General features: G+C 38.4%; 1 protein-coding gene across 1 annotated transcript in view; it reads right to left on the bottom strand.

Moving 5' to 3' along the window:
* Positions 1–12,559: 12,559 nt before the first annotated feature.
* Positions 12,560–24,291, bottom strand: part of mRpS5 (mitochondrial ribosomal protein S5) — a 37,449-nt gene continuing 25,717 nt past the window's right edge. Inside the window, exons 7-10 of the mRNA XM_067138872.2 lie at positions 20,614–20,813; positions 19,683–19,832; positions 12,916–13,032; positions 12,560–12,788 (exon numbers count right to left, since the gene is read on the bottom strand). Of these exons, the coding sequence (XP_066994973.2) occupies positions 12,675–12,788; positions 12,916–13,032; positions 19,683–19,832; positions 20,614–20,813 (581 nt within the window). The 3' untranslated portion in view covers positions 12,560–12,674. The remainder of the gene's footprint in view (positions 12,789–12,915; positions 13,033–19,682; positions 19,833–20,613; positions 20,814–24,291) is intronic.

Raw genomic sequence — 24,291 nt, 5'->3', positions numbered from 1 at the left:
TTCCACGCCATCTCTCCGCTGACAGCTCGGAACATACCACTTAGTCGAGCAGCTCTTCTTCTTTCTCTCAATTCTTCCCAACCCAAACTTTGCAACATTTTTGTAACGCTACTCTTTTGTCGGAAATCACCCAGAACAAATCGAGCTGCTTTTCTTTGGATTTTTTCCAGTTGAATCAGGTAATCCTGGTGAGGGTCCCATACACTGGAACCATACTCTAGTTGGGGTCTTACCAGAGACTTATATGCACTCTCCTTTACATCCTTACTACAACCCCTAAACACCCTCATAACCATGTGCAGAGATCGGTACAGTACCCTTTATTTACAATCCCATTTATGTGATTACCCCAGTGAAGATCTTTCCTTATATTAACACCTAGATACTTACAATGATCCCCAAAAGGAACTTTCACCCCATCAACGCAGTAATTAAAACTGAAAGGACTTTTCCTATTTGTGAAACTCATAACCTGACTTTTAGCCCCGTTTATCAACATACCATTGCCTGCTGTCCATCTCACAATATTTTCGAGGTCACGTTGCAGTTGCTCACAATCTTGTAACTTATTTATCACTCTATAGAGAATAACATCATCCGCAAAAAGCCTTACCTCCGATTCCACTCCTTTACTCATATCATTTATATATATAAGAAAACATAAAGGTCCGATAACACTGCCCTGAGGAACTCCCCTCTCAACTATTACAGGATCAGACAAAGCTTCACCTACTCTAACTCTCTGAGATCTATTTTCTAGAAATATAGCAACCCATTCAGTCACTCTTTTGTCTAGTCCAATTGCACTCATTTTTGCCAGTAGTCTCCCATGATCCACCCTATCAAATGCTTTAGACATGTCAATCGCGATACAGTCCATTTGACCTCCAGAATCCAAGATATCTGCTATATCTTGCTGGAATCCTACAAGTTGAGCTTCAGTGGAATAACCTTTCCTAAAACCGAATTGCCTTCTATCGAACCAGTTATTAATTTCTCAAACATGTCTAATATAATCAGAAAGAATGCCTTCCCAAAGCTTACATACAATGCATGTCAAACTTACTGGCCTGTAATTTTCAGCTTTATGTCTATCACCCTTTCCTTTATACACAGGGGCTACTATAGCAACTCTCCATTCATCTGGTATAGCTCCTTCGGCCAAACAATAATCAAATAAGTACTTCAGATATGGTACTATATCCCAACCCATTGTCTTTAGTATATCCCCAGAAATCTGATCAATTCCAGCCGCTTTTCTAGTTTTCAACTGTTGTATCTTATTGTAAATGTCATTGTTATCATACGTAAATTTTATTACTTCTTTGGCCTTAGTCTCTTCCTCTATCTCGACATTATCCTTGTAACCAACAATCTTTACATACTGCTGACTGAATACTTCTGCCTTTTGAAGATCCTCACATACACACTCCCCTTGTTCATTAATTATTCCTGGAATGTCCTTCTTGGAACCTGTTTCTGCCTTAAAATACCTATACATACCCTTCCATTTTTCACTAAAATTTGTATGACTGCCAATTATGCTTGCCATCATGTTATCCTTAGCTGCCTTCTTTGCTAGATTCAATTTTCTAGTAAGTTCCTTCAATTTCTCCTTACTTCCACAGCCATTTCTAACTCTATTTCTTTCCAGTCTGCACCTCCTTCTTAGTCTCTTTATTTCTCTATTATAATAAGGTGGGTCTTTACCATTCCTTACCATCCTTAAAGGTACAAACCTGTTTTCGCATTCCTCAACAATTTCTTCAAACCCATCCCAGAGTCTGTTTACATTTTTATTTACCGTTTTCCACCGATCATAGTTACTTTTTAGAAACTGCCTCATACCTGCTTTATCAGCCATATGGTACTGCCTAACAGTCCTACTTTTAAGACCTTCCTTTCTATCACATTTATTTTTAACTACCACAAAAACAGCTTCATGATCACTAATACCATCTATTACTTCAGTTTGCCTATAGAGCTCATCTGGTTTTATCAGCACCACATCCAAAATATTTTTCCCTCTGGTTGGTTCCATCACTTTCTGAATCAGCTGTCCTTCCCATATTAACTTATTTGCCATTTGTTGGTCATGTTTCCTGTCGTTCGCATTTCCTTCCCAATTTACATCTGGCAAATTCAGATCTCCCGCTACAATCACATTTCTTTCCATGTCGTTTCCCACATAGCTGACTATCCTATCAAATAATTCCGAATCCGCATCAGTGCTACCCTTTCCCGATCTGTACACTCCAAATATATCAAGTTGCCTATTATCTTTAGAAATGAGCCTTACACCTAGAATTTCATGTGTCTCATCTTTAACTTTTTCGTAGCTTACAAATTCTTCTTTCACCAGAATGAAAACTCCCCCTCCCACCTTTCCTATCCTATCTCTACGATACACACTCCAGTGCCGTGAGAAAATTTCTGCATCCATTATATCATTTCTCAGCCATGATTCAACTCCTATTACAATATCTGGTAAATATATATCTATTAAATTACTTAATTTTATTCCTTTCTTTACAATACTTCTACAGTTCAACACTAACAATTTTATGTCATCCCTACTTGATTTCCAGTTCCCTGTTCCCTTATCACCGCTCCCTAGGCCATCCCGTTTATCTGAATGTACCTCCCTATTACCCTTCCAAACAAATTTCCTAACTTATACGTACCACTGCGGTTTAAATGAAGGCCATCCGAGCGCAGATCCCTTTCTCCTACCCACCCATTAGGATCTAGAAATTTCACTCCCAGTTTCCCACATACCCACTCCATAGTCTCATTTAAATCCCCAATCACCCTCCAGTCAGTATCCCTCCTACACAGTATTCCACTAATAACAATCTCCGCTTTCTTAAACTTCACCCGTGCTGCATTTACCAGATCCCACACATCTCCAACTATGTTGGTACTTATATCAGCTTGCCTTACGTTGTTGGTACCAACGTGAAACACTACCACCTTCTCCTTCCCCTCCTCCCTCTCTTCTACTTTCCTCAACATCTGCCTCAACCTAATTCCTGGATAACATTCTACCCTGGTTCCCTTTCCTCCACACACTTTCCCCACGTGTCTAACGATGGAATCCCCCATGACCAGAGCCTCAACCCTACCCACCTCATTTGATCCCCTCCCCTCCTGGTCAGCCCTATCTTTCCTGATAGCTGCAGAAGCTACTTCCTCCTCCCTTTTCTCCTTCCCATGACCCTGTTCCACCTGTCTTTTTCTATCCTCTACTCTACATTTCCCTTTCCTACCTTTTCCCTTCCTCCTACTTCCACGCATCTCAGCAACAGTTCCCTGTCCCTCATCTTCCCTCTGTTGTTCTACCTGGAGTGACTCGTACCGATTTCGCACAGACACCTGTCCTGAATTCTGATCCTGAATAGAGCCCTTGGCCTGCAATCTCCTTCCCCTTAGAACATTAGACCACCTGTCTTCTACAACTCCTCCCTTTCCTTCACCTCCCTCTTGTACACCTACTGTAACCTGTACATTGTTTGAGGGAGTCCTATCTTCCTTCCTGTCTTCTGTGAGAATCCTAATTATCTCCCTCAAACTTTCCAACTCCTCCCTCATACCCCTCAATGCCTCACCACACCCACAATAAGTACACTCGCGCTCCTTAGCCATTCTTTACGGGGGGAAAATTTTAAATTAGAAAATAAAATAACTTATTTGCAAAAAAAAAAAAAAATGAACGGAGGGATATATTGTCTGGGATAGTACACAACAATAAGGTAATTAATATACGACTACACTACAATACTACTTAGTCGTGCTCTATTATTTCTTTTTATCCTACAACCCCTAACAGGATAAAAGCTGCTGTTAATTACTGAATATCGAAAGTAATACACAAGAACTACACAATTCCAAACTGCAATTAAGCCTATCCTAATTTCAACAATATTTTAGTAAGAGTTTCTACGGATACCTCTACCACACCAGTACTACACAAATATTTTACAATAATAAAATAAGCACACTAAATTCTAATAGGATATTACTCGTATACTACTGTACAGTACACTACAGTACACTACAGTGTATTTTAGTGTACCATTTGCCACCGAGGTAGACACCTCATTTGCAAATAAAGAGATTTTGATTTGATTTGAAGTCTAAAAATGGAAATGGAATTAACAAGTCTCTGACTACAGTTGCACAGTATGATGGTAATCCTGATGTTCGTGCAAGTGTTAGATCAGAGAACAAAACCCAATTTGGAACAATAAATATTTTAACAATAAATGGGAAGGAAAATGAATTGATTGATCTAATCGCGAGACGAAAACTCGACATCCTAGGATCATGTGAAGTAAAATGGAAAGGGAAAGGAATGAAGAAACTAAGAAAGGGGTACATCTTGTACTGGATGGGCAACAGTAAAGAGAAAAGAAATGGAGAGGAATTTGTAGTGAATCAGAATGTCAAACCAATAGCTGAAGTTGATTTTGTAAATGAAAGAATTATAATAATGCACATACACGTAAACAAGGAACTACTGAAGATAATACAGGTGTATGCTCCACAGACAGGATGTAGCGTGGAATAAAAAGAAGAGTTCCTCAATGAACTGGAAACACACATTGTTGGAGATGGGATCATGATAATGGGAGATCTGAATGCTCATGTGAGAACTGATAGAATGGGATATGAGAATGTTCTGGGCCCACATGGGTATGGCGATAGAAATGAAGATGAAGAGAAACTATTGGACTCTTCTATCAGAAATAACCTGATAATAAAGAACACATGGTTTATGAAGAGGAATAGCCATAAGATCAGCCGATATAGTTGGGATGGATAGTATGGAACACTCATCGATTTTATAATAACAGACCGAGAATGGGGAAGATACGTCATGAATACAAAGATAATCCCTAGTGAAAGTATAGAAGGTGAACATAGACTGATTGTGGAATTACTTACTTACTTACTGGACGGCGCTACAGTCCATGTAGGTCCTTGGCCTCCTTAATCACCTGCCTCCATTCATACCGGTCTTCGGCTTTCCTTCTCCAGCATTTAACTCTCATCTTTCTAAGGTCATCCTCAACATCGTCAATTCATCTCTTCCTGGGCCTTCCTCTCCTCCTTCTTCCTTCCGGTTTTCCTATAAAGACTTTTTTGACAGTACTGGTTTCTGCCATTCTCTGAACATGACCAGCCCACCCAATTCTTTCCTGCTAAATTTTAACAACAATATCTGGCTGGCCAAACAATCCTTGCAGCTCTGTGTTTGTCCTCATTCTACATCCATCCTCATCTCTAACTGCTCCAAATACCTTTCTCAATATCTTCCTTTCCCACCGTAACAGCCACTGTTCTTCTCTAGTAGTAATCACCCAGCATTCTGAGCCATACATCACTACAGGTCTTATTACTGTTGTGTATATTTTTATTTTAGTATCCCTACTGACATTCTCGGATTTAAACATATTTTGCAAGGCGTAAAAGCATTGGTTCCCACTTGTTATCCTTTCCTGTATTTCCACAAAGGTTTTATTGTCTGCAGTTATTATTGAGCCTAGATATTTGAAAGTTGTAACTCTCTGATATTCCTTCCCATGTATTCTCAATGTGGTCCTTTCTTTTGCTCCCTCTGTCTCACCGATCTTCATATAGTTTGTTTTATTTTTATTCACTTCTAGCCATAAGTCCCGGGTTTTCTCTTCTAACAAAGCCTTATGGCCTTATGTATTGGACATATTATGCCCAATGTCCAATCCTTCAGCATTTCCTCCTTCATCCAAACATCCTTTATCAACTCATGAAGAGCCTTCTCTACTCCTTCTGCCCCATATCTCAACAGTTCTGTCTCCATCCCATCTTCATCTGGGGCTTTGTTATTCTTTAATGCTTTAATTGCTATCCTGACCTCTTCTAAATCTGGCTGCTCTATTAACTCTTCATTCAATTCTGCTTCTTTCCCATCATCACTGATGTTTTCCTCTTCTCTATCATCCTCATTATTTCCATTGAGTACCTTGTAAAAATACTCCTGCCATCTTTCAAGCACTTTGCTTTTGTTATCGATGAGGTTTCCATCCTCGTCCTTAAAGAAAACTGCTCTTGGTTGAAATCCTCTCTTAAGATCTTTTGTTCTCTCATAAAACCTTCATACCTCATTTCTATCCTTCATTTCATCCAGTTCTTTGATTCTCTTTCTCTCAAAAGCTCTCTTTTTGGATCTACATATCTTATCGGCTCTTCTCCGCTTTTCTCTGTACTCTTCCACTGCTTGCCTTGGCCTCCTTTGAAGCATTCTTTTCCTAGCTTCATTCCTCTCTTGAATTAGGGTTAAGCATTCTTCATCAAATACTGCTCTCTTTACACGTTCCTTCTTCCCCAAAGTATCATCTGCAACTTCACTGATAACTGTTCTCAGTATCTCCCACTTACTTTCCACTTCTCCTTTCTCCCATGACTCCTTTCTCATTTCCAAAGATTCTGCTATTTTCTTCTTGTATTTCTCTTGTAATTTGTTTTCAGACCCTCTACAGTAAGCTTTGTCTACTTACTTTCTCTGTCCTTACCAAGTCTATTTTTTGTTCTTAAAAGATAATGGTCTGAATCAGCATCAGCACCTCTACAACTTCTAACATCCATGATGTCTGATGCATGCCACCTGTCTATGATAACCTGGTCTATTTGATTTCTTGTTACACCATCTGGTGATATCCATGTCTCCTTCTTTATGCTTTTCCACAGGGTGCCAAATACTTTTGATTATCATCTGCTTCCCACTCGCAAAGTCAGTAAGTCTCAAACCATTATCATTACTGACTTCGTGCAAGCTTTCTTTCCCTACTATGTGTTTATACACCTCTTCTCTTCCAATCTTTGCATTTAGATCTCCAAGGATCATTTTCACGTCATGTCTTTGAACTTTGTTAATTCCATCCTCCAATTTGGTGTAAAATGCATCTTCTTCCTCCTCTTCTGCCTCTTCTGTAGGGGTATACACACAAAAGATTGTAACATTGAAGAGCTTTTCTCAAAGTCTCAAAGAGCACATCCTATCGTTGATTGCAGTAAAATTGATCACGCTTTGTTTTACAGACTTTGAGAAATCCTGTGCCATTACTGCCTTCTTTCCCTCCACTGTACATCAGGATATGTTGACCAGACATTATCATCCCTTGCCCCTTCCATCTTAGCTCCCGCAATGCTGGTCTATTTGATTTCTTGTTTCACCATCTGGTGATATCCATGTCCCCTTCTTTATGTTTTTCCACAGGTGCCAAATACTTATCCAGTTTATTCCTTAATTCCTTCAACTTGCCAGTCTCTTTAATGTCCTTATATTCCACATTGCTACTATGATATCATTTTTCCTTCTCTTAAGCCGTTTTTTATCGCCGGGTCGTCACCAAGTTATCCGCTTTTCTGGTAGTATGTCTTAAGGTGTTCGTAACATTTGTCTTTTTATGAGGTAGGGGAATTAACCCTACGCCCAACCTGGAGGACCAGGGTATCACTCTTAGTCTGGATCATCACCTTAGACCTGTCTGGCTTGAGTGGCCTTACCAGGAGCATGTGCTCCCGCCAGCATAGCTCTAAGGAGAAACACCCGGCAAAATGTATTTTGCCTTCGTCAAGGTGGTGATACCTTCGGGAGGGATTGTGGAATGAAAACAAGTCAAATTCTCTAAAATTGCATTGAAGAAGAAGCCAAAGATCAGGATTTGGGAATTGGAGGAGGATAAAAGAATGGCATACCAAGATTGTATAAAAAGGAAGTTGCCTAACACGGAAATACGAAGTGGAGAAAAAGAGTGGGACAATTTAAGACAGACATTTGTGGAAGCAGCAATTGACATATGCGGGAAAACAAAAGTAAAGGTTAAGGGAAAGTAGACATGGTGGTGGACAGATAAAATAAAAACAGAAATAAAAGAAATGAACAAGGTAAAGAAAGAAATGGATAAGGAAATGCAAAAAAAGTATCAGAGGGATGAGAATATGATAGAAAAGTTACCTGTGGAATACAAAAGATTGAAACTACAAGTAAAGAGGAGTATCAAGGAAGAGAAGGAGAAATGTTGGGGAGAGTTTACCAACAAAATTGAACAAGATAGTCGAGGAAATCAGAAACGATTATACAGAGTAATAAAATTGAAAAGAATAAATCAAGAAAAAATCAAGGCTATAGAGAGAGAAGATGGATTTATAGTACATGACGAAAAGGGTCTTCAGAAGGTGATGGCAAAGTATTTTGAAAAACTGTATAATGAGGATGACTGCTCGGAGGAAGAAGGAGATAAGAAAATGGAAATAACAGATGGAGAAAAAGAAGAGAACCCAATAACATGGTTGGAACTTGAAAGGGCAGTGAAAGCAATGACCAAAGGTAAAGCAAGAGGAAAAGATGAATTCAATGCTGATATGATTAAGGCAGCAGGAAGCATTGGACTACAGTGGCTATACAAAGCCCTCAATGCCATATGGAAGGATGAAAGGATACTTGAAGATTGGCAACAAGGAAGCATTGTATCACTGTTAAAAAAGGAAATAGGAAGAAATGTGAAAATTATTGAGGTATAACTCTATTATCACATGGGCTAAAAATATGGAGAAAGTCATAGACAAAAGACTGAGAGATATAACTTAATAGAAACACAGTTAAAGGAGGAACAATATGGCTTTAGACCGAATAGATCAACAATAAACTTGATATTTACAGTGCGAATGATACTGGAAAAACATCTGGAAAGGAACAAGGAAATCATCTTCGTATTTTTGGATTTGGAAAAAGCTTATGATACAGTTAAGAGAAAACACGTATGGGAATGCCTACTGAAAAGGAATGTACCAAAATCATTAATTAAGATTAAAATGTTGTATCACGAGAGTAAAAGCAGTGTACAAGCGGAGAGTGGTGACACTTAAACATTTTATACAAAAAAAAAGTATCAAGCAAGGAAGTGCACTGTCGCCATTATTGTTTATTATATTGATGGATGAAATCATAAAACGTGTAAAACAGAGTATCAGTAGTGATGAAGTGAATGCTTTGGTATTTGCAGATGATGTGGTGATTTGGGGAAAGGGAGAAAAGGAAATACAAAGGAGACTGGACATTTGGAATGAAAATCTGAAGGAGTTTGGAATGGTAATTAGTAAAAAGAAAACTGTAGTCATGCACTGTGGAAAAGAGAAAAAGAGAAGACAAGTGAACATAGAGAGAGAACAGTTAGAGAATGTAGAACAGTTTACATATCTGGGTAGCATTATTAATGGAAGTAATTAAATCAATCCTAAAATTAATTAGAGACTAAGTAAAGGTACAACATTTTATCATCAAGTCAGAGAGCTTTTATGGGATGACCAAAGTACCCAAGAGAATGGAATTAACATTATATAAACAGTATTTCATACCAATTGTAACATACGGACTAGAAACGCTGGTAACTAATAAGAGACAAGATAGTAAGAAACAAGCAGTAGAAATGAAATTTTTAACAACATCGGTTAAAAAGACAAGAAGAGATAGAATTCAAAATATTAAAATCAGAGAAGAGCTAAATTTAGAACCGTTAGTACAGAACATGCAAGACTGAGATGATTTGGACATGTAAAAAGAATGGGAAAGGAACGGGTAGCAAGAAGGGAATTGGAAAGAGTAGTTAAGAGCAAGAGACCTGTTGGAAGACCAAGAAGAAGGTGGATGGATCAGATCTGGAAGGACATTAGAGAAGCTGGATTGGATGTGGCAGAAGTAATGGAGCAGGAAAAGTGGAAGGACAGAAAGGAGTGGAGGAGGCTTGTTAACCACACCCACGCGACTGGAGTAGGACATTTGTTAAATATCATTTTATACTGAAAATGAGATTTTGACAACAGGAACAGAACTTCATGCTTCATGATGATGATGATGATGATGATGATGATGATGAGATTTGTAGAGCATGAAGTTCTGTTCCTGTTGTCAAAATCTCATTTTCAGTATAAAATGTTATTTAACAAAAATGAAATTCCCAGAATAAATCCCTAATTTTACTTCACCAATTGCAAATGTTAAAAATGTCAAGGTTTAAAGGTCTATTCACACATATCCGTGACGTGTCAGTGCCGTGACGTATCAGTTCCGTGACATACGTGACGTCTCAATGATGGCTATCCACACCTATCAGTATTGTTTCAGTTTCAGTTCAGTGATTGCCGAGATGTCAAAGTTTATGGATGTGGAATTGGTGGCTATTGATATATTTCTAGGCGAAGAGGAACAGAGTCAGTTTTAAAAAAGGAAGTGGGTACATGAGGCATGGCAGAATAGAGAAAGTGATGGCAAATTCGCTACCCTGTATAACAAGGGTTTCCAAATGGCGGCCCGCGAAGCCATTTTTGCGGCCCGCGAGAGCACTGTAAGAAATAATGTGAAAAAAGTCACTAACATTTTTATTAGCTCGTATTAATTTTTATACACCTTATAGACCCGAGTCAGAACTAATTATTATTTAATACTAGTTCCTCTTTTCAAGTATTCACTTGTTCTCAACAGATTATTTTAGATTTTAAAACACTTAAAATCCAAATTTCAAGTAATAATGCTGTTATTTTTGCGTCCCACTGACTTACTTTTGATGGTTTTCGGAGACACCGAGGTGTCAAAATTTTGTCCCACAGGAGTTCTTTTACGTGCTGGTAAATCCACCGACACGAGGCTGTCATATCTGAGCACCTTCAAATACTACCGGACTGAGTCAGGATCGAACCTGCCAAGCTGGTGTCAGAAGGCAAGCCTCAACCGTCTCAGCCACTCAGCCCGGCTCCAAATTTCACTCTTTTATGCAATTTGAAAATAATGTTTTAAGCAATGAAAATGATCAAACCCTCATTTCAATTGAACTATGCATATTATTTCATAATGGTGCTTCTGTACTATTTGCAGAATTTTACGAAAATTGGCCTATTCAACTGCGGCCCGCGAACATGACTAAGGTTTCTAAAATGGCCCTCGAGCTCTTATAAATTGGAAACCCCTGCTGTATAAGGAACTAATTGATGATCAAACTAGATATTTTGAATATTTCAGAATGTCTGAAATTTTTTTTAACATATTGCTGAGTAAACTGGAAGTTCATTTAAAATGACAAGACACCCGCTAGAGAAAGGCGATAATACCGAGAGAACGGTTAGCAGTTTGTCTGAGGTAAGTGAATAATACAGTACAAATACAATGAAATAAATATTTACTTAACCACACACATTGAACTTACGTCGCTCATTTTATATTCACTAGCGCGTACAAACTTCACAGCAGAACACGTCCATGAAACAGCAAAAATATCGTTGACGACAATACTCAATATCACGGAATGGATACTGCACTGATACTGACGCAGAAAATACGGCACTGCGCCGGACAAGTGTGGACACGACAGTCAGATTCAAAGGAACTATATGAATCATCACTGACACCGAGGCAATTTCATGGAACTGACACGTCACGGCAATGTGTGAATAGTTATTACATGTAACTTATCTCATGATTAGACCCGTATTGAAATTTGCTATAAATGCTTACAATATAGTGATTATTTTATTTTATTTTACAATATAGTGATTATTTTATTTTATTATTTATTTATTATTATTTATTTTGTATTGAATAGGTGGATTAAAATAATCACTATATTGTAAGCATTTAATGTGTGAATAGACCTTTAGGCTTTTTCAATCATGATATTACCAGTGTTCTTAACATTTGCAATCAATAAAAATTAAATGATTCCTTCTGGGAACTTAATTTTTGATATAGAAGTGGAGGCACATACTTCCTTTAGTTTACTTTCACTGCATTGTCCTACATAGGAGGCTTGTAGTAGTGTCTCAATGGTGACTAGCCACCAGCTTCTTGGAAAGGTGTAGCAATCCAACTGATGAGCCCACTGCTACACTGGAATGAAATACTGGCAATTTCACGATTGGAAAGGCCTGAGAGCTTGAATGTTTTTAACTTTTGAAATCAATGAAGTAAAATTAGGGATTCCTTCAAGAAACTTCATTTTTTATATAAAAGCCACAGGCAAGCATTTCCCCTTGTGCATCATTACCGCATTGCCTTATGCAGACGGTTTGCTACACTGGCGCAAAATGCATAATGTTTTATGCAACTTTAAAATAGATCTATCCAGTTATTTTTCAAACAATTAATTATAATGGTACTGTTGATTTTATGGCAAAATGATTACTCACTTAATTTAAGATGTTAATTGATCACTGGAGGGCACAATTAGTTCAGTGGCTCAGCTGCTGGCTTCCCACCTGGAAGGCTGAGGTTCGAATCCTAGTTGATTCTAGGTCAAAATTTTCATCTCAAGAACTATGTGGCATCAGGAAGGGTATCCGGTCATAAACCCCCAGCTAAAATCAAAATATGCCTAGGTGGCTCCAGCAACCCCAGAAATAACTTGGATAATCAGAAGAAAGTTATGTTAATCGATCATTTCTCCAAGTTTCACTGAAAATGCTCAGGTCCATCAAACTGTTCTTTTAGTCTTGCTTGTTGTAAGTTAGTATGAAGGATGAAAACTCATTTTGAAACACATTTTCTTTGTTTATTAACAAATATAAATACATAATAAATCATTATTATAACCTAAAGCTATGAATAAACTTTACAAGAAAGGAGGTCATAAGAACTTAAGTTGTTATTGTTCTGCTGTATCCTCTGCCTTCTTGGGTTTCATCAGACTACACTCAGGGTATGTATCTGTAAGGAAGCTTCTTATCTCCCCATACTCTGCAAGCAGTTGGATTCTCACCTAAAATCAAATAGGAAAATTGTGTAAGCACAAGCCTCATAGGACTTATTAATTGATAATACTAAAACAGAACTGCCATCATATCAAACATTAAAAACATGTCCTTCATCTCTCAGGAAGATTATACCTTATCATGATTCCTCCTATTCTCCATTTTTTTCATGGTTATTTCCCAGGATGGAAGTTTGGTGTAAAATGGGGGAAATTTCTTTTTCTTCAGGACGATTTTATCACCCAAAGCATACTGAAAAAAAATAATTTGTTCACTGTAGATGATTTATCGAATCTTTTAATAAATTTGCAACTGATTTCAATGCTATACACATAATATAATGATTTCAGACATGATCTTCTGATTTATGCTATGAGAAATGTGACATAGTACTTTCTTCAATGTTGACATTTGCTATGTTGTAACATGTAACAACAATTACGTTGCTTTATTGCTCTCTTATTAGATCACAAATAACTGCACTGAAGCACCCTTCCTGATCAACTAACTCTCCAGATAGGAACGGTAGGTGTTTTGAGTCCTTCATGAAATATGTATGTGGTGTGATTGTCTTTAATTCCACCACAAATTGAGCTTTTGTGTAAGAAATGACAAACCCTAGCTTCTCAAATTCAAATCTTTTATCATATGATGTAAGCCAGTGAAACCCCTGTTAAATAAATATATTTAAACTCTTGTATATTTCCTCGTGTTTTCTTTACAGAAGAAATTTTGAGCGAAAATTATTTTTATTGTTGTTACCAGCAGTATCACCCCCTCACCCCACACTGCTGGTAACAACAATAAAAATAATTTTCGCTCAAAATTTCTTCTGTAAAGAAAACACGAGGAAATATACAAGAATTTAAATATATTTATTTAACAGGGGTTTCACTGGCTTACATCATATGATAAAAGATTTGAATTTGAGAAGCTAGGGTTTGTCATTTCTTACACAAAAGCTCAATTTGTGGTGGAATTAAAGACAATCACACCACATACATATTTCCTGTTCCATGGAAAGAAGTTTCTCACTTTCTTAATCCTCTTGTTTCCCTCTTTACTGCTTTTTAAGCACTTATGGCCAAGGGCACAAACCCTGTTTAGCGTAATCAGCACTTAAGATTCTTCTTAAACCTTGTTTAAATGAAACTGTGGAGTATCATTCCTGATTAATATTTTAATCGCTGATTAATGTCAGTTAAAGTTAAACAGCCAAGTTCGAGCGGTTACCAAACATAAACAATGATTAGCAGTGAAGATAAAATGGCTGCCAGATTTGGAGATGATTTTGAAGATGAACTGTTATATCTGGAATATATGGAGCAGAATGGGAATGAGCATGATGGTATAATAGTGGAGAGAGGTGCTTCTTTTGAAGAACTTAGTGATAGGAAATTTGTGGAAAGGTTTCGCTTATCTAAACAAATTGTTTCATTTCTTCTGGAAACAATGCAAAATAAGCTACAGTTTCCAATGCAGAGAAATAATCCTGTTTCTGCTATCAACAGATTGGTCACTGCATTGAGATAGTATGCCAATGGTTCCTTTAACATAATTGTAGGTGATACTACTAATATGCACAGAACAGCAGCAGCTCAGATTATACACGACGTGAGTAATATTATAGCTTCCTTTAATCAACGCTATACTGTACTTACTTCCCAACATCACAAGCAGAAAAGAGGGAGGTAATGGAAAGCTTTTTAATATTGCTACATTCCCTGGTGTAATTGGAACCAATGACTGAACCCACATTTGAATCAGATCTTCAGGTGGAGAAAATGCAGAGATATTTTGGAATAGGAAAGTAATTTACTCATGAGAGATATTGTAGCTAGGTGGCCTGATTCTATCCATGACAGTACAATCTTTGCACCGGGCGAGTTGGCCGTGCGCGTAGAGGCGCGCGGCTGTGAGCTTGCATCCGGGAGATAGTAGGTTCGAATCCCACTATCGGCAGCCCTGAAGATGGTTTTCCGTGGTTTCCCATTTTCAGACCAGGCAAATGCTGGGGCTGTACCTTAATTAAGGCCACAGCCGCTTCCTTCCAACTCCTAGGCCTTTCCTATCCCTTCGTCGCCATAAGACCTATCTGTGTCGGTGCGACGTAAAGCCCGTAGCAAAAAAAAAAAAAAAACAATCTTTGCAATGTACTGTGTTGCAATGCACTCTGAAGTGAGACACTTCCTCGCCTCGCCATAGGAAAGTTTGATAAGCCACGAAGTTTTAAGGGCATTAGGCACTTTCCGTGCAAGTACAAGGCATCTAAAAATGCAAACAGTACAGTAATCCAAAGGATAAAGTATTCGCACAGGGGAGCCAGCATAATTTGTTGTCGTCTTTGAATCGTGTTTTATTTTCTTTCGTTGCGTTAGGTTATGGTTGCCAGTGTTTTATCTAAGTGCATTATTTGAATAATGTAAATGCACCTTGTTGGATACATTTTGGAAATAGTGTTCTCAATGGCATTTGAAAGGTTTAAATTCAGAATCAAGTTGATTGCATGCATTAGTGGGTCTCTGAATACTTTGTGGCACGGCAAGGGTTGACATTTTTAAATTACGATAGAAGTTCCATGGCGGGAAATCATATATGGATAGTCACTGTACTGTGTTGTAATGCAGAAGGAGCGAGAGAATTTCTCCCCTCATCATACAAAAGTTTGATAAGTCATGATTTCAGGGCAAATGGTACTTTCTGTGCAAGTACAAGGCATTTAAAATGCGTATAGTACAGTAATCCAATGAATAAAGCAATTGCACAGGGGAGTCATTATAGATTTCTCCTCCTTTGAATCAAGTTTTCTTTCTTTTTTCTTTACGCGAGGTTATGTTTGCCAGTGAGTTGTCCAAGTGCATTATTTCAATACTGTAAATGCACCTTGTTGGATACATTTTGTAAATAGTATTTTTCATGGCATTTGAAAGATTTAAACTGTGAATCAGGGTTGATTGCATGCAGTAACGCGTCTTAGAACATTTTGTGATGTAGCAAGGGTTGGCATTTCCGAATTACGAGTTGGCAGTTAATTCGAAATCACGTAATTCGAAGTCCAATTTTTGCATCCCAATGACTTTGAATTAACGAGATTTTACTGTAGTTATTTATTGAGAGATAGTGGGTATCCGTGCAACCCATTTCTCTTAACACCTCTGCTGAACCTGCAAACCAGAGAAGAGCATGTGTACAACAGGACACATATTAGGACCAGAAATACCGTAGAAGGATAGTATGGTGTATGGAAGCAGAGGTTTTGTGCTCTTTCTGTTGGTTTGAGGTGTGAAGTCCATAAAACTCTAAATATAATAGCTGCTATAGCAATATTGAACAATACTGCAATTTCAACAAGACAAAAAAAACCTCCAGATGATTTAATTATTCAGCACATTATCAAAGAGCTCCAGCTCCTGATATCGAAGATGGTAAACAATTAAATTCAGTTCATCAAATGTTCAGAAATGATGACAATGCTGGCAGAGCTGTTCGCCAGGCATTAATTAACAGTCATTTCAAGTGAGTGAAATTTATTAACTTTTAGGAAAACAACACACTTTAACAAAATTAGTATTCTATAGACTGATCACACTCCTCATCGTCCTAACTTACTGACACAAATGAACTAACTTTTATAGGAAATAAAAATATGCTAATAATAACACTCCCTGCTTTACAAAACCCACTTAGTTTGGTATATCTTCCTTCTTGTTCATAGTTTGCCAGTATTTTAGTTTTTCTTTCATAATGTTTAGTTTTAACTCTCTTATTTCTATTTCTTTTTTCATATTCCTTCCTCATTACTTCTAACTGATATTCCAACACTGACGTCTTCCTTCACAGAAATCTGTAATTTTGTCTCTGGGTGTTGACAGTCTACGCCGACAACATATATAGCTCTATCTGATAATACAGTATCAGCTGATGTTGAAGGTTGTACTGCTGTATGTGAAGACGGTAGAAATCCTGGTTGTGTCATTGAATTTATGGGAGGTTTGCGTAAGGGATTCAGTGCTCCAACTTGACCTTGACTTTGAGTACAAGCTTCTGCTGTGTCAGCAGATGGTGCTACTACAGCTGGCAGTGTTCCTGCTCCATTTGTTTCAGTTTCGGTGCATCTTTCTTCCAATTCCACATCAAACGGAAGGACTACAACTGAAAAAATAGGAAAACTTGTAATTAATATGATTAGTTGGAGGTTAATTGTTAAATGCCTGATAAAAACTGCATTAGTGTACTCTGTGTCCATAGACTTACCTTCATTCACATGTCCTTGGTATAAAGCATCTGAGTCATGAGCGTACATAAGTGGTGCGATAGTCGGTTGTATTAGGGCCATAACCTTTTCAGGCCAGGCTAAGTTGCTCAGACGGTTGAGGCACTGGCCTTCTGACCCCAACCTGGCAGGTTCGATCCTGGCTCAGTCCGGTGGTATTTGAAGGTGCTCAAATACGTCAGCCTCGTGTCGGTAGATTTAATGGCACGTAAAAGAACTCCTGAGGGACCAAATTCTGGCACCTCGGAGTCTCCGAAAACCGTAAAAGAGTAGTTAGTGGGACGTAAAGCAAATGGCATTATTATTATGTTGAGTGATCATTGTGAAGAAAACTGAGATGCCACGTACTCATGAGAGACAGCGTTATCAGTACTTTACAGAGTTTGAAATGGGCCTCATTATTTAGCCGGCATGTTGAATCACGCAACATCCAGATTTGTGGGGCATTCGGATGTGACAGGAGCCCGGTGTTGGACTGCATGGGACATGAGCAGGCATACTCGTCATCAAGGTTCCGGTCGATCACGTCTGATCACCAAGCACATCGTAACCATTTCACATCTGCGCCTGCCATCCAAGAACAAGTAATGGACTCCCTGCAACATTCTGTGTTATGCCGCACGATTGGTCGGAGACCAGCAGCAGCCAGACTAGAGAATTACTGTCCCATGTGTTTAAGTGGATGGAGGTGCCTCGAACACCAAGGAAGTATTTTGAAAAGATCATTCTGGAAAGAAGACCAATTGGACATCCTAGAAAACGGTGATTAGGCCACATAAGAGAAGACCTAAAGAAGAGAGGAGAAACATGGGATACCCTAGAGAGAAAAGAGATATACCCAAGACCATAATAAGTGGAGGCGTTTTTCTTAAACATCCTACACAGCTCGCTGGAAGGAATTCATGATGGTGATGATGAGGTGTAGAGTGCCATTACTATAAAATGGTTGACCAGTACTTACTTTCAGTCATCTGATGATGAGTTTATAACACCACAACACAAATGACTGCATTTGGAGTAGTGCTGTGACAGGGAAACATGGACTGCTCATGAATGGCGTTACACTGTGTTCAGCGATGAATTGCGGTTCTGCACTACCTCGGTTGACTATCGTCTGCAAGTGTGGCAGCAACCTGGGGTCAGGTCGCACTTTTCCAATGTTTTGGAGAGGCACAGCTGTGTTATCTTGGCGTCATAGTGGGGGGAGCCATCGAGTATGACTTCAGGTCACGGCTGCGTCCTCATGTGTTACCTCTCTCATGACAGTATCGTAGTGCCATTTTTCAACAGGACAATACTCGTCCACATACAGTACATGTCTCTATGAAATGCTGGCATGATGTTGAGGTACTCCTGTGGCCAGCAAGATCCCCAGATCTGTGTCCTACAGAACAATTATTGGACCTGCTCAAATGTCAACTCAATCCCACTGCCAGTATCCAGGATGTCAAGGACAAGTTACAACAGCTGTGGGCCAGCTTGCCTCAGGAGAGGATACAACGGCTTTATGACACCCGGATGGTTGAGCCTTTATGTTTCAGACTGTTAATACCAGCACCACATCTCATTGCTTATCATAATGTGTGATAAAACAAATTACTCTGAAGTAGTTACATATCAAAAACCATTTGATAGCTCGTTTGACATACGGAAAAATCACTGAGCATAGATTTTCTTTTACTGAACACTGCTGGAAATGACTTGTTGGAAGACACCAGGATGCAGATTTATCAATACTGCAATTTCATCAAAAAGACTTAGCCACATGAAACACAACAATATTGATTCTTTCTGTGGTTCTACTGGCCAATAATAGTCACTACTGGGAGTGAATCTCTCTAGGAAATGTTTTCAATGCATGTCAATTTATGTCACACTCATGCATTGATCACTGTGCACTGCTTTTATCTACTTATGCATAAGCCTGCATCCAGCACCTTTTTATGGAAAGAAAAGAAGAAAAAAAAACACTTAACAACATGCTGTTCAACCTTGTTTGCATTCTGATGCCTGGAAAAGAAAAACCACTGCCAATAGTGGTGTTCAGCTTATGTGCAGTGTGTCACGATGTGTATTGTCCCACCTGAAGGTTGACTACAATGTTTGGTGTACTAGCTTCTTTCCCACAGAAGAAAACAGGGCTGGATCACTGACTCATTTCTACAATCATTCAAGTTCAGTTTACCGGGCGAGTTGGTCATGTGGTTAGGGGCGCGCAGCTGTAAGCTTGCATCTGGGAGATAATGGGTTCGAGTCCCACTGTCGGCAGCCCTGAAGATGGTTTTCCATTTTTTCCCATTTTCACACCAGGCAAATGCTGGGGCTGAACCTTAAGTACGGACATAGCTGCTTCCTTTCCACTCCCAAGCCTTTCCTATACCATCGTCGCCATAAGACCTATCTGTGTCGGTGCGACGTAAAACAAATTGTAAAAAAATTCATGTTCAGTTTTTAAAATGACTGACCTCCATTTTAATCAGATGATCAAAGGCAACAGGCATCACATTCGTGTATTATGATAATTCAGTATATTAAGGAATTTTGTAGTTTCATTATATTATAAATTGGATGATAAAGGAATAAAATCGAATACTAGAGTGAAAATAATGAACGTGGACAGAATGCTTACCTGTGTTAAGTCAAGAGTTTCATTGGGCAAGATTTCCTCATTCTTGCGACAGACAGTGGGTGATGCTACTACCTGAGGATAGTATTCATTCTCCTTTTTAAATTCCACCAAATGTAGTCTCTTTTCCTCTGCAAGGGTTTCATGCGTTTTCTGAAAACAAGTACATAAATATGATTAGACTAGAATACATTAATTTATTTATATTGAAAACATTTCTTAGCAGACAAAGTAGAGGTCCCCATACTATGAAAAAAGTAAAATTAAGCAATTTCCTCAACTGTGCCAAACGTTGATGGGCTAAAGGGCCCGGAAAGGTTTCAAATTGTGAGTCTTGAACAGCTCTATCAAACAAACAAACAAACAAACAAACAAACAAACAAACAAACAAACAAACAAACAAACAAAACAAAAAAACAAAACAAAAAAACAAAAAAAATCAAAAATCACTTCCAGCCTAAATGCAGTTTATTAAAACAGTCTAAAATTGTTTGCTTCTTTACTCAAATTATTTCTGTAATGTGTTCCTTGGTTCAATACCCTCAGGCACTTTTCGATTTTTGTAAAAATGTCCACACCGAATGTCATTATAGGTTCTTAAGTGAAACTCTGCATTGACTCACATTAGCACTGGTAGTCGAGCTCAAGTGAAACAATGCACTGAATCACATTAGTGCTCGTAGTGGTAGAAGAAGGTAAACTGCTAATCTAATTGACTGGATAACGATGATTAAGAAAAGGATTGTAATTTTTAGGAATATTATTTATTATTTATTTACCTAAAATTCGTAGCTCATATCCCTTGGATGTTTTCAACATTAAGTTGCTTGCCTGAGGGGCTAGAAGACTTTTGTCCCACTTACGTTTGTTATTCGGGATAAAATTTAAATAAGTGGAATAACCAACTTCAAGCTTATTTGTGTGTTCCTTTTACCTGTTGGAGTAGTCCAATGAAGAAGGCTTTCACTATATGTTGAAGGTTTGTAGAGCCTTCAACCTTTGCATGCAAGTCCTTTATTCCCACAACTTCACAGATTGTCTTGATTGCTCTATGGCAAACTAAGCCATAACCTTCTGGCTTCTTGCTTACAAACACTTTAGTCTTCCCAAATTGGGAGAAGAAGTCATGATGTACTGAAACCCACAAGTAATAATATTAGAATCAATGTATTTAAATAAAGTCAAGTTATTCTGCAAATGATGAACAATATATACATTCTAAGGAATATTCTGTTTATGGCTTATTAAACTGAAATAAAACAGTAATTTTATCATTCACCAATAAGAAGACTATGTGTAACTGTGGGTGGCATCCTGCTACACAAAATTTTCATGGAGTAGGCTCAGAATGCTTTAAGCAAGCTTCGGACCTATGGCAGTAACAGAGTCCCACTCCCATTTGAAAGGCGAGGGACTTCTTGGAAACCACTTGGCGAACAAAATGGAATTCGATGGGGAGCTATTAATATTAATGGAGCTTATGGAAAGTGGAAAGTAAAACTAACTGAGTCAGCAAAGAGGAAGCGTCTGGGTGTGTTAGGAGTTAATGATATTCGGGTAAGGGGAGATAATGAGGACGAGAGGAGATTATAAAGTGTACTTGAGGTGTGTTAAAAAGGAAAGTGAAAAGTGTGGGGTACGACTGTTTGTCAGGAATACTATTGCACGCAACATAGTTCTTGTTAGGCATATAAATAAGCAAATGATGTGTACAGGTTTGGTAGTTGAAAGAATTAGGACAAACTGTCTCATTATACTAACCATGTGAGGGTGCAGATGAGGATGAAGTTCACAAGTTTTATGAAGCAATAAGTGACATCATAGTCAGGGTCAACAGTAAGAAGAGGATAGTATTAATGGGCCATCACAACTCAAGAGTTGGAAATCAAACTGAAGGATATGTAAAGGTGATTGGTAAATGTGGGGAAGATATGGAAGCTTGAATTCAGCAAATCTGTTAGGTATGTGCAAATATTCCGGGGATATTTTGATGATATACATCACTGTCTGATCTGTAGTGAACTAAGCCTAAGAAAGAGAAAGTCAAATACATCTGCAGACGTATAAGGATAGAAAATCTCCAGGACAAGGAAATTAGACAAAAGTACACGGGTATGATTAGTGAGAAGTTTCCAACAATAGACAGTAAGCAGGTTCAGGATATAGAAAGAGAATGGGTGGCATACAGGGATGCTAGTTGCTTTACGTCACATCGACACAGATAGGTCTTATGGCGACGATGGGACAAGGAAGGGCTAGGAGTGGGACGGAAGCGGAAGTGGCCTTAATTAAGGTACAGTCCCAGCATTTGCCTGGTGTGAAAATGGGAAACCACGGAAAACCATTTTCAGGGCTGCCGACAGTGGGGTTCGAACCTACTATCTCCAGAATGCTGGATACTGGCCGCACTTAAGCGACTGCAGCTATCGAGCTCAGTACAGGGATGCTGTAGTAGAAACAGCAAGGGAATGGTATAGGAATAACTGTATGTAAGCAAACATCTAGGTGGAATAATAAAGTGAGAGCAGCTTGTAAATGTAAAAAGAAAGCATATCAGAAATAGCCCCAAACAAGGAGTGATGCAGACAGGGAATTGTACACAGAGGAAAGAAATAGGGCAAAACAAATAGTTGTTGAATCTAAGAAGAAGTCGTGGGAAGATTTTGGTAATAACTTGGAAAGTCTAGATCAAGCAGCAGAGAAACCTTTCTGGGCAGTAATAAAGAATCTTAGGAAGGGAGGGAAAAGGAAATGAATAGTGTTTTGGGTATTTCAGATTAACTCATAATAGATCCCAGGGAATCACTGGAGAGGTGGAAGAAATATTTTGAAAATCTTATCAACGTAAAAGGAAATCTTCCTGGTGACGTTGCAAACAACCAATCTCATGGAGAAGAGGACAACGATGTTGGTAAAATTACGCTTGAGGAAGTGGAAAGAAGGTAAATAAACTCCATTTTCATAAAGCAGCTGGAATAGATCAAATTAGACCTGAAATGGTGAAGTATAGACGGAAGGCAGGGATGAAATGACTTCATAGAATAATAAGATTAGTATGGAGTGTTAATAAGGTACCTTCAGATTGGACAAAAGCAGTAATTGCACCCATCTATAAGCAAGGAAACAGGAAAGACTGCAACAACTATTGAGGTATCTCACACTGATCAGTATACCAGGCAAGGTGTTCACTGCCATCTTGGAATGGAAGGTGTGATCAGTGGTTGAGAGTAAGTTTGTATGCAAACTGTGCGGATTTCAGTCTACAGAGGGGCTGTCAAGATCAGATTTTCAGTATGCTCCAGGTAATTGAAAAGTGTTATGAGAGGAATAGACAGTTATGGTTATGTTTTATGGAACTAGAGAAGGCATATGACAGAGTACCAGGGAAAAGATGTTTGCCGTATTGGGGGACTATGGGATTATTAAAAGATTATTAAAATCAATCAAAGGTATTTATGTTGGCAATTGGGCTGCAGCAAGAGCTGATAATAGAATGAGTTCTTGGTTCAGTAATTTTTCACCTTTGTTGTTTATAGTTTACATGGATCATCTGCTGAAAGGTATTAAGTGGCAGGGAGGAACTGTTAAGTGAAAATGTAGTAAGCAATCTGGCCTATGCTGATGACTTGGTCTTAATGGCAGATTGTGCTGAAAGTCTGCAGTCTAATATCGTGGAATTTGAAAATATGTGCAGTGAGTATGGTATGAAAATTAGTCTTTCCAAGACTAAACAGATGTCAGTAGGTAAGAAATCCAAGAAAATTAAATGTCAGATTGGGGATACAAAGTTGGGACAGGAAGATAATTTCTAGTACTTAGGATACTTGTTCCCACAGGATGCTAGTATAGTGAGAGAGATCGAATTAAGGTGCAGTAAAGCTAATGCAGTGAGCTTGCAGTTGCAATCAACAGTATTCTGTAATAGGGAAGTCAGCTCCCGGACAAAACTACTGTATTTGTATGTCAGACTCCCTTGCGTATTAATACACCCACCCCTGGCATTTCAAGACAAAGAAAATGAAAAAAATAAATCTTGCCTACAAGAACCCCCAACGTAATTTGTCAGAGAAGAACAATGATTCCGTTTCGAAGCGGGTACAAACCCTACTGCAGCTCTGATTACGTTACAAATTTGTGAATAATTTCGTCTGTACGACCCACTGCAAGATGTGTGGTTAAGGTTATTTTTAATATGTATAACTTTTGCTTTCTCAACGACTCATTTGTTTCTATATTCGTCCCTGTTCTTATCTCCTCGTAAGATGTGTATTGTTTAATGTAACACCTTATGTAAAAAATTGGGTTAAATGAAGAAGTTAGATCATGTTCAAGATCATGCTTTCACGTCTCTGCACAATATTTAAAATGCAATTTACCGTTGGTCTTTATAGCTATTGTTGAGAGTGAAGGAGAATTTCCTGTTGTGTATGTTTATCAGGAACTCAAGGGAGACTTCACTAGTTAGTCGGAACATAGAAAAAATGATGAACTCTTCTCAGAAGAACTCTTAAGGTTTCACCTTACTTTTTCCTGCCTGCTGGCTCTTCAGAAATGTGTGCGTGTGCGTTTTGTATTCAGGAATCATTCAAGGCGAATATTTTCGCACTGCAAG

This window comes from Anabrus simplex, chromosome 1, assembly GCF_040414725.1.
Source record: "Anabrus simplex isolate iqAnaSimp1 chromosome 1, ASM4041472v1, whole genome shotgun sequence".
NCBI lineage: Eukaryota > Metazoa > Arthropoda > Insecta > Orthoptera > Tettigoniidae > Anabrus > Anabrus simplex.
This window is presented reverse-complemented; position numbering and strand designations above follow the sequence as displayed.